Source organism: Myotis davidii, unplaced genomic scaffold (genome assembly GCF_000327345.1).
Source record: "Myotis davidii unplaced genomic scaffold, ASM32734v1 scaffold1187, whole genome shotgun sequence".
In the NCBI taxonomy this organism is placed as follows: Eukaryota; Metazoa; Chordata; class Mammalia; order Chiroptera; family Vespertilionidae; genus Myotis; species Myotis davidii.
Genome location: NW_006299714.1, coordinates 1,353,948 through 1,377,696, shown reverse-complemented (window position 1 = coordinate 1,377,696; position 23,749 = coordinate 1,353,948). Strand labels below are relative to the sequence as shown.

Genomic DNA, 23,749 nt, shown 5'->3' with positions numbered 1-23,749 from the left:
AAAGAGTCCCCTGGAGACCACTGCCATTTACTTCAATTGCTAACCACTGCAGTCACCCACGGATGCTGCTCCTGGGGACGAGGCTGTGGTCCCTGTCTCTATCCTCTGTCTTCCAGCCACCGAGGACTTGGAAATATACACCGTGAAATCTCTGCCCCTCATGGTGAAGGTGCCCGCAGACTTCTGAGAGTCCTCGGTATAAAGACTTACTCCTGTAAAGATCTACAAGAGATTCTCTGCCTTGTGCCACACAAAAAAGGACAAATAATGGGGAAGAGGAATAGTAGACCCAATGCTTTGACAAGAATCCAGCTACCAGGCTAATCAAGTTGGAGGGCGGAGAGAGATCTGGCATGACTCCAGTGTTGGCCTCATCTAAACAGGATCTCTCCAACAAATCACAAATACCTAGAAAAGTCTACCTTATTTCATTCCCCCAAATCAAAATAATAACTTAAAAGATCTCAAAGTCTGCACAGTACTAGCATTTATTCATTCCATCACCATATTACAGACACCCTATTTTGAACTGGATCTAGAAAATTAACGCCAAGATTCTCTCTGATTTCCAAAGTTTCACATTCACTGGGGAATTCCAAGAGAATCCTTTACTGTTCACTTCAACACTCTCACCTAATTCGGTCTCACAGCGGGCCACACCCTCCTCTCACACTTCCTCCTTCAAGACACCAGGACACCACACTCCCCGGGGTTCCGCCTATGGCACTGGAGCTTTGTAGGATCTTCCTCCCTTTTCTACTCTGAATGTCATCTCACTGGGCTTGATCTGGCATTCCTTCTCTCTTACTCAGTAATCTCACCTCTTTCAAGGCTTAACTACATCCAGGACTCCAAAGTTTTTACCTCCAGATTTAACTTTTCTGTTCAAATTACTATCCTGGAGCTGCCAATCTGACACCTCCATGTAACTGTCTCACTTTAAATTTAGGGTACCTGCAACTAAACTGTTGTGTATCTGTCCCCACCAGCTACACCCAAACCTACTCCTTCCTTAGAATCCTACATCTCAATATGTAACTCTACCATTTACCCAATTGCTCAAGTCACTCCCCCTCCTTCCCTCGCCACATCCCATCCGTCGGCAAATTCTGTCCATGTTATCTCTAAACACACCCACACCTACCCACTCCTCTCTATTTCCACAACTGCCACCAATAGCCTCCTTCATCAACATTCCAAGCTCTTGGTTTTCTTCAGGGTAAAGTTCTCCAGTGGAAATAACAGGAACCGCTAAGTATTACTCAGAGCTTACCGTACACCATGCTGTGCACTGGCTGCCCTCTGCCATGTGATCCTCTAAACCACCAAATGAGAAAACAGGCCCGGAGGAGTGAAGTCACACCCCAGAGCTGTACATCGATCAGTGGTGGCTGCCGGACCCCACAGCCCCTGCATTTGACTATATTGTCACAATGATCATTTCAAAGCGTCACACTGTTGGCCTTGGAGAACAGAACTGATTTAGCATTTCTGCACACCCCATCCTACCAAACAAAGGTGAGTGAAATGGATGAGACTGTAGGTGCATCCGTTGAAAGAATTAGCACAGTGTTAAGGTCGCTGCCAACAAAAGTTGTTTAGTTTCTCTCAGAGCTACAATGGCAGCAAGAGGACTGCACCTCTTAGAGCCTCAAAACTTTTCCCTACGTCCCTATCTTCTCATTGCTGACTGTAACCTCAATCTTTAAATACAGCTGTCAGGTTGCCACTGTAGGCCTGACAATGAAATTCAAAATTCATAGGAGACCTCTTTTTAGTATTTCAATAGTATTTGCTTCTTCACTTACGCAAAGAGACGAAGAAAAAATGCACTTTTGCTTTTACCCTTAGTCAACAGTCTAATTTATTACAAAGAAAACAGGTGGAAAGAAGAAGGTCAATCTACAAATGCTAGTGATTAGACTAACAATTATGAAACCCTTCACCAGTATTTGTTTTTCCGTCTGCAGTGTTCTGGTTGAACATTGTGATTCTTGGATCAGTCATTTCCATCCGTGTTTGGGTTTGCTCAGTCTCCCCAGTTGGTGTGTGCATGCGTGTGCGCTCTTATTCCATCCCCACTCGCAAAGGGCTTAGAGCCAAAATCTGATCCTCTCAAGCTGAAAAGGCTGGCTGGGCGAGTCATGTGTAGCCCAGCTAGGGAGCTGGGAACTCTGGATCCCTTCTCCGTGTGGCGCGGATGCCAGCTTCCCAGTCTCACCCTGCAGTGCAGCCAACATCTGGGAAACATAAAATTCTGGAGTTCTTGTTTGTGATACTTCCTGCTGTGCTCCTGGCACAACTGAACACACTGACTTTTTAACTCATATCTGAACACTTGCTTTTATTGAATATTTGCCTTTTCTCCCTATGGTGGGCTTGCTAGCGATACCCCTGAATAAAAGGATTCTTTATACATTTTATGGACTATTGTTACATCTATCCTTTGCTTAATCTCAGCCTTGTTTTAGCATTTACAACACTCTCCTCCTAACAAAAACTCAGTCATGAATTTACATCTCCATAACAAACAGCTGACCCACAACTCTGAGAGAAGACATGTAAAAGAGCATGTTAGAGGGCGTCCATTTTATAGCAATATGTTGATAAGAATAGAAATTAAAACAAATCCCATTAATGACTTTTCCTACTTAATGAAGAATGGGAGGTGGGAGAGATGATGACTGTTCTCCTTTGCTGAGAGCAGACAGGAAGAATGGGCAGGGATGACTCTACAAACCTCAAAAGTGGTTGTCATTGTGGGCTTATAGGACACGTGGTTGGCCCTTCTCAGCTCCTTGATGGTCTCGGCTGGCATGGATTTAGAAAACCCAAGGCCGCTCCAGGTGTTTGTAGGTGTTCTGACCTCCGTCACCACCGGTTTCTTTAACATAGCTTTGGAACACAGAATGACAACAAAATGCTTGATATTTTTAATATATTTTTTAAAATATTGACGCGTGCCGTTCCCTTGATATATGTAAAGAAATCATACCTGAACATTATTTAATACAAAATGACTTAAAATATCATCGTAAAATATTTTATGCCATTCTATTTTAAAATGCTACATTTCATAATTGATCTAATGCTAATCTACTCAATAAAGTACATTTAACCCCAACAAAACTTTTGCAACTTTGAACTTAAACATTTTTTTTTTTTATGACGGTCCAATTTCACAATTCAACGTGAATACTGGAGAATCTTTTATGGGTCTTTGATGGGGGAGGGGAGAATCAAAATCATTACTATATCACATACCTTTGGTTGCTAATAGCTTCTTTTGTTCATAGTCAAATGCCTGAAAATAAAACAGAGCGAAAATATTTTATTGCCAGTTTATCCAAATGTCATGCTGATTAGAAAACCAAGGTTTTGACTAGAGGCCATGAATCTACCTGCTAAGCACCATAATGTCTCATTAATTCAGTGCAAGTCTGATCAATTTAAACATGTTTTCAAATCTAATTAATTAGACTATAAATGACTACTTTTGACTTTAAGTTGAGACAATGACAAGAGCCAGAAATCTTCCTTCAAAAGCAAAAAAAATCCTATTTTCTATGAATATTTAAAACACCAGGATAAGTATATGCTAAAGCACAGTAAATAACTTCATAGTAGTTCTGCTAAGTTTCAAAATAAAGCATTATGAAAATGCTTTCAGGTTATCTACCGGCCTCATTTGTTTCTCAAAATCCCCTCTTCAAAGGATGGCTTGAAGTGGTGTAATGTCCAGACAGCTTAAGAAATTATTTAGCCTAATTGGAATGGTCTTTGCTTTTGAAAAGGAGAAAAATAGCAAATGGCGAGCTTTAAGCTATAATAACAGTAAGCATTACAATAAACTAAACCTAGTTACCTTGCATTGCATAGGAGTAGGATGGCACTATCCACTCTTTCATTCACACTGAATAAGTGACATATGACACAGTCAGGTCTACACAGAAACCAAGGTACGTCGTTTGGAAGACAGTGGTCTAGACAGAGCGACATCTCACATGCTAACCCAGTGTTCCCAACTGCCCAGCTGAGGAACTGAGACTTGATTAACAATGTCTGAAAGGCTACCAGGAGGCAGAGAAACAGCTGGCAAGAGCTCTTCTAACCCTTTTCCCAGGGGACCACACCACCATATGTAGGCTGCACGCCCAGGTAATCTACAGTGTGAAACAGGAGACTTCTGAGCGGGAATGTGCCACAAATAATACTTAGGTCAGGATAACACAAGGAAACGGGCTGCCCCTGACAAACCAGGACGTGTGGTGAGCTCTGAGAACGCGGCAGTAAATCAGGAGAGTGGATTTTTAGAGAACACATTTGACGATGGTTTTGAAACGTTAGATCTGAAATGGCAATGGAAATTAAAATCAACTTTTAATGATCAACATCTAAGGGCAAGGTGTGGGAAGATCCTACATTCACTTGTTCAATAAATATGTATGGAGTGCCTCAGGTTAAAGAGACTGTGCGGCACTTTGTGGAAGAAAACCACCATTAATAGAAAATGAAAAAGAAAACCTATAGCCTCAGAGCACGGAGAGCCTCAGCAGGGATGGGTAAAGGAAATAACTACAAAATAAACTAGGAAGGGAGATAAGTGTGGAGAGAGCTGGGGATTCAGCTCTCCAAGGACCGCCGGAGACAGAGAGTTCTCGGCTGGGGGAATCAGGGAGTCTTCACTCTTTCTCCCCATCAATGCTAGATGACTACTGTCATTGATTTCTTATGGTTTTAAAAGTTAGCTCTGTAGTAATGGCACAAAAACATCTATTTAAGTTGAAACTGTATCACCAAGAACATTTCTTATCCATCCTAAAAGAAAGAAACACGGAAGTGGTTCACTCTAGTTATAAAATGGTTGGAAAGAAAGAACCACGGGACTGACGAAAACCATACAGGGATCATGAGGCGGATTTGATACATCTTTGAGGAGGGAATTTTAATTTATATTAACTGAAAATAAGCCCACTAGAGAAAATGTATCAGGTATCATTTTTAAAAAAACTTTGACACTTTATAAAGGCCATGGCTTTGTGAAAACATTCATCTAAAATCTCATGGAAATGTTCAAATGCAAAGGATTAAAAGAACAGATAAGCGGGATTGAGTTGTAGTTTTTGCTGGAATTATAGAAGTATAATTTAGTTCCACGAATTAATCTCTTTATATATCTGTGACAGTTTGGTTTCTAGGATTTTTTTTTTTTTTTGGCGTTGGGGAGTGGGGTGATATATCTCTTATTATGAAGTAGGTAAGTCTACCCAATAATTATGGTACTGAAATCAAATGGTTATAGGAATCTCTAAAAGCACAAAATCCCTATCTTTCATATTGTCATCTATACAGAAATCAGATTTCTGAACTTCATGTTCAATAGTCTACTTTGAGTAGTTAGCCTACTACAGATATAGAGAAAAATCCCTGAGGAAATTGTTTAAAATAATCATAAAAATTTGTGAATCAATATAATCATCAATAATATCATCTATTTTCAAAAAACTAAAGCTTCATATTAGCTATTTTTATAACTGCCTAAATGACACCAAATTTATCACCTCCATTTTTTAGATAGAAGGATTATTATATCTATTTATTCAAGACTATGTCAAGAGGCAGTAATATTTAGAAATAACAGCTTTGGTATTTATCTAAAATTTTATAAAACAACAGGTGAATAGTTTCATTTACATTACACATAGTGACACAGACCATTCACATTACCTTTCATATTATATTTTAAACCAGAGGCCTGGTGCACAAAATTCGTGCACTTGGGGAGTCCCTCAGGCCAGCCTGCGCCCTCTCTCAGTCTGGGAGCCCTTGAGGGATGTTCTACTGCCAGCTTAGGCCCACTCTCTGTGGGGAGTGGGCCTAAACTGGCAGTTGGATATCCTTAGTACTGCCATGGAGGTGGGAGTCTCCCACCACCACTGCTGCACTCGCCAGCCATGAGCCCAGCTCAGGGCTCTGGCTGAGCAGTGCTCCCCCTGTGGGAACACACTGATCACCAGGGGGCAGTTCCTGCATTGAACATCTGCCTCCTGGTGGTCAATGCGCATCATAGCGATCCATCATTCCGCTGTTCGGTCAATTTGCATATTAGCCTTTCGTTATATAGGATAACTTAACCATTTAAGCTAAATCCTGCATTTCATGTTTAAAGTTTATAGCAAAACCAATTCCTAACTACTGCACATAGATTTAAATTTAATTTGGACTAGAGTACAGAAAGAAAACCTAGTTTCTGAATTTGCCATTCTCTATCCCCAGCCCCTACATTTGGATGACCCTCCCACTCATTTGATTGTTACCTGCATGTTGGCATATGACGGCCTGGAGGCCAGGCGGGCCCTTTCAGAGTTCTGCTGGGCGGCTGCGGCCCTCTCTGCAGCTCGCTCGCTCCCTGGAGCCTTCTTGTCAGCCAGAGGGCTCTCTGCAGTGCTCAGTTCTGGGTCTGAGAGCAGCCGGTCAGTGCTGCTGTGAAACAGAGTCTGGACTTTAACATCCACCATCACACACACAAATGCACCAAATGTTTCCTCTGTGCCACACTTACTGTATGCTAGCCACTGCCAATTATTTACACGGATCATCTCATTTAATCCTCACAACACCACTATGAGACAGGCAGTATTATTATTTCCATTTTACGGAAGAGGGAAGCCCAAGGTCATACCTCCGGTAAATGGTAGAGCTGGAGTTTGAACTCAGGCATTCTGATTCTAAGAGCTGGACCTAAAACTATTCCATGATATATATTCTAACATTTTCTGTATATAGTATATATGTCATAATGTTAATTGGAGATATCAATGACCCCTGGGTACATGATCTAAACAGGATTGAGTTGATCTGAAAGCATGCAGCCCGCCATATCCCTGGGTCCCACATCCACAGGTTTAACAGACTACAGACTGAAAAAACTATTTTCCACACACGGTTGGGAATCTGAAGGTGCAAAGGGCTGACTGTATGCTTGTCCTATGCTATTTAGTATAAAGACTTGGACATATGTGGATTTTGGAATCAATCCCCCATAGGTACCAAGGGACAACTGTAGTTAAGTTTTGGGGGAGTCAAAGTTAGGCACGGATTTTTGACAGCACAGGGGTTAGTGGCCCCTAACCCACGCATGTTCAAGGGTCAGCTATATAATAAAACTAATAAGACAGTAGGGGAAATTGGGAAAATGGAGACGGATAGAAGCAAAACCTTCCAATACAGAAGCATTCCATTGTTTTTCTTTTAAAAAAACACAGGCTGCCTATTTGAAACAAGAAAAGAAACGAAAAATAAAATAAGGAACACCCATTTGTAACTGTCCTATCGTACAGGAGAGTTATATTTAGTACAATATATGTATTCACATTCACTGTGATTTGTAATAAATGAAATCATGATACTGTCAAGTATTTATTACCAAAGTGAGCAGTTAACCACTTCAGAACAAGGGAGCCATGGTTTCAGTTAGAAATTCAAAGGCAAATGAAAGAGAATTCACACCAGGGAAGTATCTAAAAGCAATCATCAGAGAGTAAAAATCACCCTGAAAGTTTCAGAGCAACAGAGAAAGTTCAGAGGACCCAGATATACACCCAAGGTTTATGACGAGAAGCACTCTAGGTAGAATATAAGGGTGAGAATTACCAGGTATTATGTCTTAATAACATTTTTATCCACAAAAATATCACTAAGATTGAAATGGAATACTACTCTGCCATAAAAAAGATGAAATTCTGCCGTTTGTGACAAGGATGGGCCTCGAGGGTATTATGCTAAGTGAAAAAAATACACACAAAAAACTCAACAAAGAAAACATATTCCTAGAGGCAGACAACAGATCTATGGTTACCAGAGCGGAAGTTGAGTGGAAAGGGGCAGCCTGGGTAAGGGGGTCAACTGTATGGTGACGGATGGAAAATGGACTTTTGGTTGTGAGCATGATGTAGTATATACAGATGTCCAATTATAATGTTGCATACCTGAAAGTCATATGATGTTATAAACCAACGTTACTTCAATGAAAAAAAAATGTTTTAAAGGAAAAAGAAAAGGTAATTATAAAGAGAAATGAATGAACTCCTGGATGAGACCAAACTTGCTGAAATCAAGGAGCACTCACTGCCCAACAAACCCAGTGCTGTTCCCCTGACTGAAAACCTATCCAGCTCGCGCTACAACCTCCTTCCAAGCACCGGGGCCTCCCCGATGAAAACACCTACTGTAAGTGGGAGTTCTTCGTGCCGCGCAAGAGCTCCACCGTCTGCCTCTTGGCACAGGAAACCGTGGTGGGACCCATCATCTGCTTCAAGTCGCCCGCGTTCCCCGAGTGGGAAGGACTCCGCGGCATGCCTACTTCCACAAAAGCATCGTTACCGCCTGCAGAGGAGGAAACACAACACCCAAAACACGAGTTCACCATCAGCAATCCCCTGCAATGGAAACAAACCAGAATCCAGCTCCAGGGAGACACAGACATAGCAGCTTTCAGCTGCAGAGACGACGCCTGAAGTTCAGGCTGCCTCAAAAACTCAAGATGAAATGTGAAGAAATGACCCTCATATTTTTAAAGTTAGGGATGAAAGGATTAAAAAAAGGTCCACTCTACTTAGAAAAAAATTACACACACACACACACACACTTAGTAAGTTGATGCTTTCCTGCTACATAATTACAGTCACTTTCATTTAGGAAGTTCCAGTGTCATGGGAAAGTGATTCTTTCTGTAAGAAGTTTGTCTGCTTTTCAGTTTATCTTTCACCATGTCCTTTGGAATTTCATTCAGGATGTTGTCTTTCTGCAAACTTCGGGCAGGATTAGTCATAACTGATTAGCAAAACCAATTTGAAATCACTGCGTGGACTTTCTACAACCCCCTTTGTCCAAGGAACAGGCCCGCCGAAGTCCAGAGGAAAGATACCTTCGGCAGGATTTGGTTTGGGAGACACCTGCTCCGATCCACTTGTCTGTCTGGACGGGTCACCATGATTCGCACTCAGCACTTTCTCTCCAAGCGATGAAGTGGATATTACACCATATTTTATGTTCGGAGGCTGAAATAACAATAGAAAATAGCATGTGGATGTGGTCACCATTCTAAAATTCACTTCCACTGAAAGTTTTACTAGTGGCTTATCTCTTACCAACAGCACAGATTACCACCACCCTGAGGGACATTACCTGCGCGTGTCCATTTAAAGCAGCAGAGATTTTTTTGCCTTCTGTCTGCATACTGCTGATGTGCACATCGACAGGAGTCAAGCCGGGAGGGGGGGAGGGGGCTGTGTGCCCATAGGCGGGCACTCCAGACAACAGGATATTGGTTAACGTGGCTTGGGCGGTAGATGGAATCATAAGGTGTGGTACGGCAGAAAAGCCTAGAACAACATTTTATGAAGACAGATATGAGACAGAAAGAACACAGAACCAACAAGCATTATATTATTTTCAGTAACTTCAAAAAACTTAACTGTTGCTGCAAATTCAGAAGGGAATTCAATGTTGATCTCTCTCTCTGCAAACAGGTTTAGCATTACTACACAAAAGAATATTAAAATGGAATAACTCTCTAGGGAATATTTAACCCAAGCTCCTCACGGTACAGACGAAGAAACAAGCTGGACTTCATGTGTGTATATACCTACTGAGCAATTCTAATCTCTCCAGCTGGAACCTATCTTTCGAGAGATCAGTCAGCGACCTTCATATGACTTTGCCACTGCTCCCTGTGCGTTATGCTCCTTTTCCTGATCTGCTAGTCACTTTCGAAGGTTATGTTTTACTTTTATGGGAAAATCACTGTTTTGTCGTGCATCATTTTAACTAATTTACACATTAGGAAATTTCTGTTAGGCTAAAAAGTATGCTTTGAACCATGATTTCCCCCTAAGGACATGGAACCACTAGTACATTTTATTTAAAAACTGGTAATACCTACAAAGACATGCCTTTGATTGTACTTAAATGATACTGACCTGTGGCACTTGAAGTATTAGCAAGTGGGGGTGCCCACAACGTGGGGCTGGGGGTGCCAGAACTTGGACTTTGCAAAGGACTGACGGAGCTATTAAGCGCATTCAAGAGTGAGTTCGGGGTTGTCGAAGTGTTTAGAGATAAGGTGGTGGGGCCCAAGAGACCTGTGGTAAGTGAATGTACAGTCAATATGCATAAATTCAAGATTTTAAAATAACAGATGGCAGCAATATTGCCATTTGAAATGCACGCTGATATAATCTGATATTTTCTGAATATAAAACGTGAGTGATAGATTACCTTCTTTCAAATATTCCCATGAAATACAGCCTGATACCATTTCAACACAGGACCCAGCTTATCCACAAACAGATGCTGATCGGAAAATGGGAGACAGGTGTGTGCCCCAACCAGGAAGGCAGTGGGGGGGTCACTGAGCACCACCAGCTGCTTTGCGTTCACGTCACTAGCCAAGATGAACAACATTCTGCTCCAGCGGGAACCCGTTTTCATTTCCCCGCATAGCTCAGTTGTCATACGCGTTCAAACAAACGCTTCAAACCACGTACAATTAGCAGCGACTCAGGGGATGATTTCCCGCAGCAGAATGGCTCTGCCTGGCCCACTGTGGACAGGCTTCGCTACCTGCAACAGTGTTCACACTGTGTCAAAACACTGACACGACTCCTTCGCGCTCATCTCCATGCATGTGAATCTTTTCTCAGGAGAGAAAAAAAAATTTCCCCTTGTTTTTAAGATTTAATGCCTGATTTAGGTAATGAAATTTCCCTTTTGGCATCTAAAATAAAATGTGGATTTTTACACAAGTTTCCAGGAATACTTAAAGCATTAGGTGTTACAGGATAGGTGCAGCCATAAAAACATTTTAAAAATTGAGTAACTCTGAATGTCTGCTCACTTTTTTTCTCTCTCTAGTGCAGTAAGAACTCAGTGCCTGCTAAGCGATGAGACTGGCATTTCGAGGTGCATTGCTGTGTGGAAGGAACAGCTTTGGGAGACGATGGGCCCAGGGGAAAAAAAACCCTGCCTTTACCGTAATGGTGTTGAAGCAAGGCTACTGGTGTATTAATCATATTATTTAAATATGTTATATTTATTAAAGCAAGAATAGCTATTAGAAAAATTTAGACTGCTAAGAGTATGTTTTCGGTCTCAAATCAACACTGAATGGGTTTGCTAGGGTTAGTGCTTTAACTTTGCATATAAAGGTTACTGAGAAAATGTATATGAAGTAAAACTAGCCTGATTTAATGCAGCAACTAACTTCAGCCTGTAAGACGGGAGTCCATAATGAGGCAATAAATATCACCATAGCTATTAAAATGACTGGCTCTATTATCCTAAAAAACGGAAGCACCGAGATGACGATGTTCCTTCATCTTCCTATTTGCTGCCTTAGATGAGAATACAGGTCCATTTGTTGCCCTTGGTGGCCGCGCAGGCTCGATTTCCTTTGTGTCTGCACGAAGCAGGCCTAGCCACGGTGGGAAGAGGGGGGAGGGGGTCCGCCTGCTCTCCCCTCCCCCTCTGCACACCCCTCATACAGATTTGCAATTACTTTTGGAAAGGCAAACTGGATCATCTTTATCTCCAGGGACTGGTGGCAATATTGCAAATACGAGGGAGAGCAAACACATAAATTACAGTCAGCCTGCTGACTTCACTCGCAATGGCATTCTTAATTTAGAAGAACAAACACAGCCAAAAATGAACGTCAGACGTTGATTATTGATGCCAAAATAAGAAGAATCGGGGGAACAAATCCACGGAGTCTTACAATAAAAAACAACAAAAAGCCAACAACAAAATGGATTGATTCGAGTTCTGCTGCTTTTCACCTGACCATCGGGCCTGACGAGGGAGAAACATCCCCTTTAAGATGTAGCCCCTGCGGCAGAGAGGAAGGGAACTGGGTAAGCAACTGAGAAGTGCTTTAGTAATGAACACTATACCTAGTCCAGTGAGTCCGAGGCCTGCCGAGGCTAAGATATCCAGGCTGGGACAGGCCAGGCCGGCGGGGCACGATGCTGGGGACGGACTGGTTGCTATGGTAACCCCACTGCTTTCAAGTCCGAGGAGACATTTTCTTGCTTCATACATATTTAAGGCATTTCGTTCAACACTTTTCACAATCACAGACTATGGAAACACATAATGGGAAAGAAAAAAGTGACATGCAAGTCGTCTACAATGAATTGGGGAGGTGGGTGGGAAATGAAAACCGTAATAAGAATTCCACTTGGGAAATTCGTTAATGCTGCTTTAAAAGCCAATGGCAAATTCTAAGCACTTATCACCTTTCCTCCTTTTGGTAAAAACCTAACACGTGAGTTGCTATTTATTGGGTGTGTCCTGTGTTCTAAGCCGTGTGATGGAAGCCGCACATATATTCCAGTTCCCACCAAAACCTTATGATGGCGTGGAAATTACTGCTCAGAGTCAGTGAGGACAGGACTCACCCAACGTCACAGCACAGCTGTGCAGGGCAACCAGAGGACTGGAACGCAGGCCCCTCTCTGGAGCCCGTTCTCTTTCACATCCTCTTGTCTCTGTTAAAGCTTCCCAACCCCCTTACTTATTTTTACAAAACAAATCAAACTTGTCTCCCTACAGTATATGTACAGCTTAATAATAGTCACTTACATTTGACATTTATGGTCTACTAGTTAACTAATAGACCGTGAGGTGCCACTATTCCTCACTGATGACATATCTATGGCAAAGCTCATACTAAAATAAACTCCTAAACAATAAATCTTTTTTCTCAATGGACTCATCTAGAAAATTGGAAATGTGAAACCAAGGGGGAAAAGCCTCCAATGAACAACAAAGGAAACTGGCGGCTGAGAAAGCAGAGCAGGAGGGAGCAGGGGGCCAGGAGGCATAATTAAATGGCCCTGGGATGCTGCCACAGTGTATTTCCCCGGACTTCCACTCACTTCTTCCTGGACCCCAGAAATTCTTGTGTCTGTCCATCTTATGTGCATAAGTCCTCAAAAGTCTCCTCTCTCTCTCTCAGTCCTGTCATCCACAGAAACTCAATTAGCCAGGCATGCATGAAGTGTCACAATACATAAAATTAGGGTCCTGTTCTCTCACATTAAACGCATTATAGCAAGTTCACCAGAATCAATGCTATCTTTCCATTTACAGTTTTCTTTTGAAGAAAGAGAACTGGACACTGAATACCACATCATTTACAGATACACAAAACTGTATTTAATATATATTATACATATACTATTATGAGTATATGATAAGACTTATAGTTTAGAAATTTAAACATAGAAGACGTGACTGGTGTTTCACCTGCTATAAAAGATGTACATTAAATGTTACCATTGAGTACATGTCATTATGCAACTTGCTTTTCTTTATTCAACACCATTCTTATCCTTCAATTTCTGGTACAAAGGTTCTTCAGAGTGTATAACTAGAAGCAGAGTTGCTGGGGGTAGGGCCGCAGTGTTTTCAGTGTGATCGGATGGTCTCAAAATTGCTCTTCAAAGTGACTGTGCCTATTTGCACAATATTAACACATTGCGGACACATCACGAGAATTCTCGCTTTGTATTACACAGTGTTTTACAAAGTATACTTTAAAAATATATTAGCTTGTAAGAACATGTATTAAATAACTTCAAAATGCAATGGGTATTTAATTTTAAAGCGTGCCTTTAACATTTATGTAAAACGTTTTTTGTACTCGTTCAATAGAAACTTATCTGCCCACTGGGCAAAGCTAGCAATGAAACTACTGGTCCGCACTGTGTTAATAGAGAAACATGTCTGCTTCCTGACTTTCTACTAGCATTCAATATCATCGGAGTTATCCCATTAACTTGTTACTGTGCATGTAATTATTGAAATTGTGCAACATCTTAAGGGAGAGGTTCCAAGAAGGCTGAACTGGGTATAATTCATTCCTAAAAATATGTTATTATTAAAGAGAATGGGGCACCTATTCTTTAAATCTCCAGGGCTAGTACAGTGACTCACAAATAGTAAGCAAGCTAAATATTTTTTGTAATTGTATTGAGACGTGCAATTAACATAATATTTAGCTACAGCAACTATCTAGACGCTTAGTAATATTTAAAGTTACCAGCCTGCAAGTTAATTTAAAATGGTTTTCTCTTTCCTTCTCATATATTTATAGAAAAATAATGGTCACTAAAAATGGACTCCAAAAACCAACACACATATAAAGAAAATGGTGATCAATAATGAATGTTGTTACAAATTTATATTTATATAAAATACCTAAATATAATATATAATGACATATATAGAATATTTAGTTCCATAAATATGCAAATGCATACTTATATGCAAATAAAACAGAACGTGATATGACACATAGTTCTCTGGATCCAGACTCTAAACCAACCTTGCTCGGCTGTTTTGGTTTCGGTTTAATACTAACGAAGACATCCAGCTGTTCCATCAACTGAGCAATAAACTGTGGGTCAACTTCAATTTCTTCCTTCATATCAAACATCAACACAAGAGGAAGACAACCCTAGGAAAAGTCACAATAGAAAGTGTAGGAGGTTAAGAAGTTACTCATTTAAACATCAAATAATTTAGCATGCCTACAAACAATGCAGTATTTTACAGATCTAACAAGTAAAATGGGAGAAAAAGGTGAAGAGATTAAGAAAATCAAAACAACAACAAAAACCCTCATAGACACAGACAACAGTATGATGGTTACCGGAGGGAAATGGGGGTGGTGGTGGGAGGTAGAAGAGGGTAAAGGGGGGCAAATGGTGATGGACGGAGACTTGATTTGGGGTGGTGAACACCCAATACAGTATACAGATGATGTATTCTAGAATTGTACACCTGAAACCTGTAAAAAGATAAAAGAGTAAACCAAAGTAGTAAAGCTAAATCAGATACCTTCACATAGCTTGGAGGACTGGGGGAAAATAATGTTGAATGGCAAAAACTATTTTCTGGGTGACAAAATTGTATGTGTCGTAAGTGTCTGTTTTTGGCCCTGAATTTTCATTCATTCTCCACCTGGGAAATTTCCTCCATTCTCTGGATACAGTGCGTCAATGATGCCAGAAACTGGACTCTCAGCCCTATCGAGGGTACTCGCCTTGTGCCCGCGCTCAAAGACGGACAGTGCTGGCTCTTCACGGTCTCCTGAATGAAGTCTAAACAAGCGTCAGCATCTAAGATCTCCAGCTGTGGCCTGGCTGTGTTTGTGCAATCGCAGGTCTGTGTCTGCATGCCTGCCCCTTCCTCCAGGCTGGCCCAGGCCATCTTTTAAACTGTACGCTGGCCTCTCCGCTCATCAGAAGGCTTCTTCACCATCCCAAGGTCTACTCCTCTTCGGATGCAGCTCAAACCTTCCCTCCTCTCTCAAGTTCACAGCCACTACTGCCCCTTCTTTGAACTACCTCCCTTTGAGCACTGCAGGGTTTGGTACTTGTTCTTCTCTCTGATGCTCTCTTCCTGGCCCCTAGTCCCTATCACAGGAAAAATGTCACACACATTTTCTGATGCACAGGATACTCGGTGCTAGCCTAATGAGTGACGTGTTTTGTACATAAGAATCAGGAGAAGGTATCATGAGCCATACTAGAATTAACATGGAACTACTATGTTTCATTTCTCTCATGGGTAGAAGTGATTTTTGTAAGGACATGGCTATAAAGAAAAGGTTATGGTATTTGAAATACAGGTTAAGTCCTTTTAATGTATCTCCCTCCCTTCTTTTAATATTATGCAATAAGATGTCTCATTGCATGCCTATATTTTTGGCAGGTATGGCCAAAGTATGAATGTAAGTTCATAACTGTGCAGAATGTTTGAAAAAGTTTACTGAACTCAAAGTACTACCTAAAGAATCTGAAAAGCAGACAAAAATATGAAGAATAAGCATAATAATCTCTGGAGAATATGCTGTGTAATTAGTAGTGTACTCAAAAGAGCCTGATTAAACTAATTTGGGCTAAAAATATCATTCACAACAAAATAAAGTTCAAAAAATTATGTATTATAATCCTTAATGATAATAACAACTTCTCATCTGTCAGAGAAATAAAGTCAACCAGACAAAACGAGATTTTCTAAAAGTTTCTCACAAACGAAGTCTGAAAATTAATGATAGCAAAGGCCATTCCTGAAGCTACTGATTCAAATGTCACTGAAGGTCAACTGCTAACAGAAGAATACAACGGTGTTTTTAATAAAAATATGAGTCCACATTATGTCAGTCCATTTAGGAACTATACATCAATCTACACACGGGTTTTTTAAATGAATATAGGGCAGAATTAGAAGCAATACTGAGTTCTATAACTGCTATTTTTCTTCAATGTATGACACTCAAATGCATTCTGGCTCAAACAGAATTTTTTAAAATTATATCAGAGATTGTGAAATGTTCAAATGTTTCATGCTACCAAAATCTATGTCTTTGAGCATAATGTTTAAAATGTATTTTTATTCTTCTGTTTAAATAGAAGACTTTGTCAGATGAAAACTGCAAACTGCTATCTGTGGTATGAAAATAATCACCCTCCACAAAATAGTTATTTCACTTTGAACCTCTTCTGTGTTTAGTCTAAGTTTTAAAAAAGAAAAGTCCTACAACAAAATCACTAATGTAACGAAACTCAGCCTGTGAGGCACCACCGACCTTACTCCTTTATCTCCTTTTACCAAAAAGCTTTCTTCCTTGACCTGGCTTCCAAAGTGCTTTCACAAATACCGCACAAGGTGTGTCAACAGTATACGCTGTACCCAAAGAGGTAAAAAATAAAGAAAAAGTAACCTGGATTTCACTAAACCTACCATGAGATATTGCCTTGCAAGACAGACAGACTCAATGGTGCCCTGGAGGTAGACGGTGGATTTCTTTTGTGGATTACTGGGGTCGGGAAAGTGGATCTGAGCACCCGTTCTCTGCATGATATGTTTGATGTTGCTTCCATTTCGACCCATCATGAAGAGATGATGCTGAGCTGCGATATCGAGCTGAGTGCTCACGGGAATAGCAGACGCCAAGCTCCCGGCAAGATGTTCCAACAGCATGGCAGTTCCTTCCTAGGGGAAAAGGTGGGACAGAAATATTCGTGTAAATGACTTTCCACATACAGGGAGAGTCTAGTGCACTTCTTTTTGTTGTTGATTTTTTTTTCTTTATTAAGTTATTACATATGTGTCCTTATCGCCCCCTTGCCCCCCACATCCCCCCCTCCCACTCATGCCCTCACCCCGCTGGTGTCTGTGTCCATTGGTTAGGCTTATATGCATGCATACAAGTCCTTTGGACGCTTCACGAATTTGTGTGTCATCCTTGCACAGAGGCCATGCTAATCTTCTCTGTATTGTTCCAATTTTAGTATATGTGCTGCCGAAGCGAGCACACTTCTTTCTTTTTTAAATTCTCTCTCTCTCTTTTTTTTTTTTTTTAGAGAAAGGGAGATTGATATGAGAGTGAAACCTCCTGCACACCCCCTACCAGGATCACGCCCACAACCCGGGCATGTGCCCTGACCAGGAATCGAACTGGCACCTTTCAGTGCCTGGGACGACACCCAACCAACTGAGCCACAGTGGCCAAGCTCTAGTCACTTCTAACAGCTATGGAAAAATATAACACATATAGACCAGAATGTAATACAAAAGAAAATTCTAGAAAACAAACCAGTCTAAAATCCTTCAAAAATAAAACTTGAGCCTGGCTGGCATGGCTCAGCGGCTGGGTGTTGAACTAAGAACCAGGAGGTCACAGTTGGATTCCCGGTCAGAGCACATGCCCGGGTTGTGGGCTCAATTCCCAGAGTCGGGCATGTGGGAGGCAGCCGGTGAATGATTTTCTCTCATCACTGATGTTTCCCCCTCTCTCTCCCCAATCCCCTTCCCTTCTGAAATCAATAAAAATATATTAAGCAAATAAATAAAACTTGAATAGTTTGTTCATGTATGATGTTCGGAATTCGCTCAGTCACTTACCTTCACAGCGCTAGTGTTATTCTGAGACCCTCGGACTATGACAGTAGCACCATACATTCGGGAGCGCTGTTTAAAGGACACTGAAATGTTGTATGTTTGTGATATGTGCTGGATGGAGGGGGAATTAGGATCGGGAACCGGCTGAAGAATTCCAGCAATCGGCAGCTCGAACATCAGCACCAAAGGAAGCAGCTCCTACAATGAAATTGTGAGAACCCAAAGCAGATAAATTATCAGACACATTTAGAAATATGTCTCATTCATTCATCCTTTCCTGAAGATGGAATTTGAAACACATATTCTTTTATTATAGATGTAAACTTGGGTAGGATATATAAAGTTCCTTAAATGACAGGAGCCTTTTATGAAACCTGAAATTTTTTGTAACTTGAACTGCCTGTGGCATTTCCCTCGGGATTCTGATTTCAAAATCATTAGAGAAAAACTAAGTCAGGTAAAATCCAGAATGTTTCAAAGAAACTTTCTGTAATAGATGAAACCAACTTTTCCACTATATCCCTCAGACTGAGCGCATGATTTCATCATAAATTGATACATAATATTTTTAATCCTCTATAATGAAAACGTTGCTGACAGTGATTTATGGTATGAAAGTAACAGTTACCCGAATTCTCACTCGGGCAGACTCAACTCCTGCTGGCTGTCCTGCTATGGAAACCTGCAAAGATAAGGATATACAGAGTCAGATTTAATTTAATTGAGCCGGCGCCTGCTCTTCCGGTTACCGACATCCTTGCTACTCAAAGTGTCCTCCAGGAAACCCCACATCAGCGTTATCTGGGAGCTTGTTAAAAATGAAGGAACTCCAGCACCAATGCAGACCTGCTTAATCACAATTTGCATTTTAATGATCTGCTCAGGTAATGCGTGTTACCTGATCTCTATCACCCCCTGGGTTTACCTGACACCTCACAGCCCCCATGAGGCCTTCCTGCCTCCTTCATAATTCCTCTCATTCCCTGCATTTTCTCCCGTCTGTTTAAACTCCCTGCAGACTAGAGGAGTATCAATACGCAAGGAGGCAGCTGCTCTATGTTCTCAAGATGCTGAACTACTTCCGTGCTAGTTTGTTTTTAAAAAAAAATTGTTGCTCTAACACCCACCTCTGGCCCTCTCTCGGGATCCTCTAGACAGCGGTTCTCAACCTGTGGGTCGCGACCCCTTTGGGGGTCGAATGACCCTTTCACAGGGTTCGCCTAAGACCATCGGAAAACACATATATAATTACATATTGTTTTTGCGATTAATCACTATGCTTTAATTATGTTCAATTTGTAACAATGAAATTGGGGGTCACCACAACATGAGGAACTGTATTAAAGGGTCATGGCATTAAGAAGGTTGAGAACCACTGCTCTAGACGTTCCCAGGATCCACCCACTAAAGAATTACTCTTGTTATTAGGGTCAGAGTGGGGGACCCAGGATACTGCTCTCAGGATGCATACTTATGCCATACTTGCTTCAAATATTTTGAAAACTGCCCTTGCTTTTTATCATGGCTTACAATCCAGTTCCTTATGTATGTCATTCAACATCATATTAGTCTCCATTTATTCATCTTTGTGGCTGACACAGTCTCTAGTGTTGTGATTAGCAAAGAGAGAAAACTTCTATATTACACCAGGAGCCAGACAGTCGACTGATCAACCAGTCGCTATCATGTGGACTGATCACCAGGGGGCAGACGCTCCAATCGGTAGATTAGCTTGCTGCTGGGGACCGGCCAATCAATCAGGACTGAGTGAGATGGATTGGACATGCCCTGGAGCCCTCCTGCGGTCCCTCCCCAGCTGGCCCTGATTGGGACTGGGTGAGACAGGGCCAGACATGCCCTCCTATGATCCCTTGTGCACTAGTGGGGTCCCTCAGCCTGGCCTGCGCCCTCTCACAATCTGGGACCCCTGGGGGATGTCGGAGAGCTGGTTTCAGCCTGATCCCGCAGGTCACTCCCCTCGGGGCAGCACCAGACACAGGGCTGACAGCTGGCAAGTGCTGCTATGGCAGCGCGAGCCTCTCCCTATCGGGACTGATTGGGCACGAGCCGGTGGCAGGCACAGTGGGGCCAGGATGAGCGGGAGTGGCAGGCAGGAGCTGAAGGCATCGTTGGACTACGAGTTTCAGCCCGATCCCTGCAGGCCACCCAGAGGGGCCCCACCCATGCATGAATTTGTGCACCAGGCCTCTAATGTTGTAATAATTGTGTACGATGTCAGATGGGTACTAGATTTATCGGGGTGATCACTTTGTAAGTTGCACCAATGTCTAATCATTGGCTTGTACACTTGAAACTAATATAATAGTGTATGTCAACTGTAATTTAAAATATTTTCTTTAGAAGAGAAAGGCATAATTATGTTTGTAGCCTGGAGGACCATGGGAGGGATGCTGCAGACAGAATCCCAGCATGGATGGGTGCCTGGGTGAGGCATGCCTTAGATCCTTTCCCAATTCACATCTCTCTGGGCCCTTCCTTAAGGGCTTTATTGTATGTTGCCATCATTCCCTCCCCTGTCTCTTCTACCAACCATTCAGAGAGCAAGAGTTTAAGGCCTACCTATAACTCATCCCTCCAAAAAAGCAAAGCCCTTTCCATGTCCTTGCACAGGGTCATACAATCTATACTACATGCCATCTCCACGATTATTTTTTTTTGCTCTCATCTCCCAAAAAAGATATGCATATGGAAAACTGAGGCTGTAAAATTTGTTACATAAAAATTCATGAGAAAGACAAAGCACCTGGTTGCTTTTTTCTGCTTGGTTATTCCTGTTGGAATCTGGAAAGTGGATGTGGCATCCTGTTTCTTCCATCACCTTTTTAATGTTGTTGCCACCTTTGCCGATTACATGGGAATGTTCTGTATGCGAGACGTCCATCTTCAAGGTGACCCGATTGCTCTATGTGGAAATAATGTATTATTTCCTGATGCGTGAAAAAGGAACAACTTCCTAAAACATCCCTCCTCTCAAGGGAATAATTTTAATAAAAAGTGAGCCATGACAGAGCATACAGATTTCTTAACAAAATCATCTTAATCTGTAAATGTTTACTTTCTTTCTCTTTGGCTATAAAAAAGAAATTTGTATTTTAAGACAAATTTGTCAGAAGAAATAGAAAGATATACTCTTTACCAAGATAATCTTTTGGAAAGCAGCCTTTAAATAAAATCAGCTACAATTACAAATAACTTATTCTTTCATTAATAGACATTATTCATGAAATACTTAATTCATAAAACTAAAACCAGTTGAAAACACATTTACAAGACTGACTATATATACACATATATATTAATAGGACTATATTTATGCACACATATATAGGTTAGTAGGACTGCAGAACTAAGGCAATAGGAAACTAGAGATTAAAAATAAAAGTGATTTAAACTAAACAAAGAAGTATTTACAAGCATTTTCACGACTTCTATATTACTGTGTCAAACTTTACAAAGTAGACTTATTATTTTCTGCTGGGAATAAGGGTGAGGAAGAGACCACAAAGCCGCAAAATGATCTCTAACAGCAAAATGGCTTAAGTAAACAATACAAAGTATGAGATTAGTTATATTAAAGCAAAATGTAAAATTCTAAGACATAATAATTATGGTCTGGTTGATATTGATGTATTGAATTTTGGGAAATTTAGTGTTATAAAATTATAAAGACTGACATGAAATCTTTACTCATTTACAAGAATTTCCCTGAAATTCTTCAGTCCTTAGGAAGCAAAAGTTAAAAGTTAAAAATTTCAACAGTTTTACTTCTTCTCAATTCTTAAATTTTAAACATATCCATCCAATATTTTGGTTTTTAAAGTTAGTTCTTTTGGTTTAACCTTTGAAATACAGGAAGATATTCTTCTTTGGTGAAAATTCTAAAATCGCTAATAATTATAAGGTAAAAACTCTTTAAAGTAAAAACAAAACAAAAAAAAGAACAAGAAAAGAAAGAGGAAGAGATCAGAGACCATTTCAATAAAACAACAGGTGGTAAAATAGTGAATGGTTAAAAACCAGATTTAAATCCCACCTCCTTCCTCACTTATCAGCTCTTGGACCCTGGTTAAATTCCCTAATATCTCTTTGCTAAGTTATAAGAATTAAAAAAATTAGTATTTTTAAAGTGTTTATCAAGGTAAGTGATTTAAAGTGTTTATTAAAATTAAATACTCACACACGAGTGTACATTTTTAAATACTTAAATTTCCCTATTATCTGCGTACATATACTTTCAGAGAAAGAATGGACAAGATAAAGTGTCGATCTTATGCCATCACACACAGAGCTATACAGAAGATCATTTTGGTTTTCTACTGGCATATAAAGGCAAACATGCTAATTCTTACAACCATTACTTGTCCTATGAAAACCATATTTCTGAAGATGGCATATACATACTACATACATATGTACAAATATACATTTGCACACATACATATACATGTATAGATATAATATTATTCCATTACTCAGCCAGCAAGAGAGACTCTATTCAGATTTTAAACAGAACTTTACATCCACTGAAGAGTCACACGTGCTTATTTTAAAACCCACCATTACTTTCTCCTGGTTTTTCTTCTCCAAATGGTTCTTTCATAACAGCATGAAGCAGCCCTTGCAGAGACAAGGTTCTGACATCTGAGTGTCCTTAACATTCACTTACTTTTGTGTCTAACACAGACATGATCATTTCCTTGGCTTCCTTAACATCTTCTTTCTTTCCAGAAACCTTAATATGGGGATCTATAAGAAATAAAAAAAAAAAAGGCTCATGTGAAACCCCCAAGCTGTTTTAAAATTGATGTTACATTATATGAGATTCCACAAGATAATGTATGTATGTAGGTTTGAGGGTGTTTTCTAAGCAGCCCTTGCAGAGACAAGGTTCTGACATCTGAGTGTCCTTAACATTCACTTACTTTTGTGTCTAACACAGACATGATCATTTCCTTGGCTTCCTTAACATCTTCTTTCTTTCCAGAAACCTTAATATGGGGATCTATAAGAAATATAAAAAAAAAAAAGGCTCATGTGAAACCCCCAAGCTGTTTTAAAATTGATGTTACATTATATGAGATTCCATAATAAATTCAGTATTTGTCCATCTAAGGGTGTTGTCACTGTAATAAAGACAAGAATGTAAAAAAAATACCCAAATTGTGCATTCATCTATGGCTCTTTTCCTTCTTAAAACTGGTTAAACCATTTAACTTTAGACTTAATTGAAAAATAAGTATACCATATAATTATATTTTAAACAAACGGGCCTACCAACTCCATTTATTAACTGACCCCGTGCTACACTCCAGGCCGTTCTAATGCTTTAAGTGCATTAACTCATTTCATCTACACCAGAGCTTTCTCTGTGAGGTTGTTTACAGAGGAAACTACTGTTAATGGGGGGGAGAGGGATGGGGGATGACTTAATCTCCATTCAGGAATATTTAATATTTATTCAGAATCAGTAGAAAGTGACTAATATATGTTATACCTATTGTTTACTACTGCCATGGAATGTTATATTGGAAAGCATTCATTCATTCAGCATATATTTTCTGAACCTCTGTTCTGTACTAGGGCATTATTTTAGGGATGGAGATTTATCAAGGAAGAAAAACAACCTCTGTCCACATGAAGTTTACAGTCCTATGCAAGGAGACAAACATGAATCAAACGAACAAATTATCTAGTATATTAAAACATAACTGTTATGAGGGGGGAAAGACAAGAGGATCAGGAGTACATCTGTGGG

General features: G+C 40.5%; 1 protein-coding gene across 1 annotated transcript in view; it reads right to left on the bottom strand.

Moving 5' to 3' along the window:
* BICC1 (BicC family RNA binding protein 1) overlaps nucleotides 1-23,749 on the bottom strand; it is a 243,242-nt gene that overhangs the window by 8,836 nt on the left and 210,657 nt on the right. The window contains exons 4-17 of the mRNA XM_015571808.1: nucleotides 22,917-22,996; nucleotides 20,738-20,896; nucleotides 18,602-18,655; nucleotides 17,977-18,171; nucleotides 16,813-17,064; nucleotides 14,390-14,521; nucleotides 11,952-12,138; nucleotides 9,981-10,142; nucleotides 9,187-9,383; nucleotides 8,927-9,059; nucleotides 8,229-8,385; nucleotides 6,318-6,483; nucleotides 3,265-3,304; nucleotides 2,741-2,895 (exon numbers count right to left, since the gene is read on the bottom strand). Coding sequence (XP_015427294.1) covers nucleotides 2,741-2,895; nucleotides 3,265-3,304; nucleotides 6,318-6,483; nucleotides 8,229-8,385; nucleotides 8,927-9,059; nucleotides 9,187-9,383; nucleotides 9,981-10,142; nucleotides 11,952-12,138; nucleotides 14,390-14,521; nucleotides 16,813-17,064; nucleotides 17,977-18,171; nucleotides 18,602-18,655; nucleotides 20,738-20,896; nucleotides 22,917-22,996 — 2,069 coding nt within the window. The remainder of the gene's footprint in view (nucleotides 1-2,740; nucleotides 2,896-3,264; nucleotides 3,305-6,317; nucleotides 6,484-8,228; nucleotides 8,386-8,926; nucleotides 9,060-9,186; nucleotides 9,384-9,980; nucleotides 10,143-11,951; nucleotides 12,139-14,389; nucleotides 14,522-16,812; nucleotides 17,065-17,976; nucleotides 18,172-18,601; nucleotides 18,656-20,737; nucleotides 20,897-22,916; nucleotides 22,997-23,749) is intronic.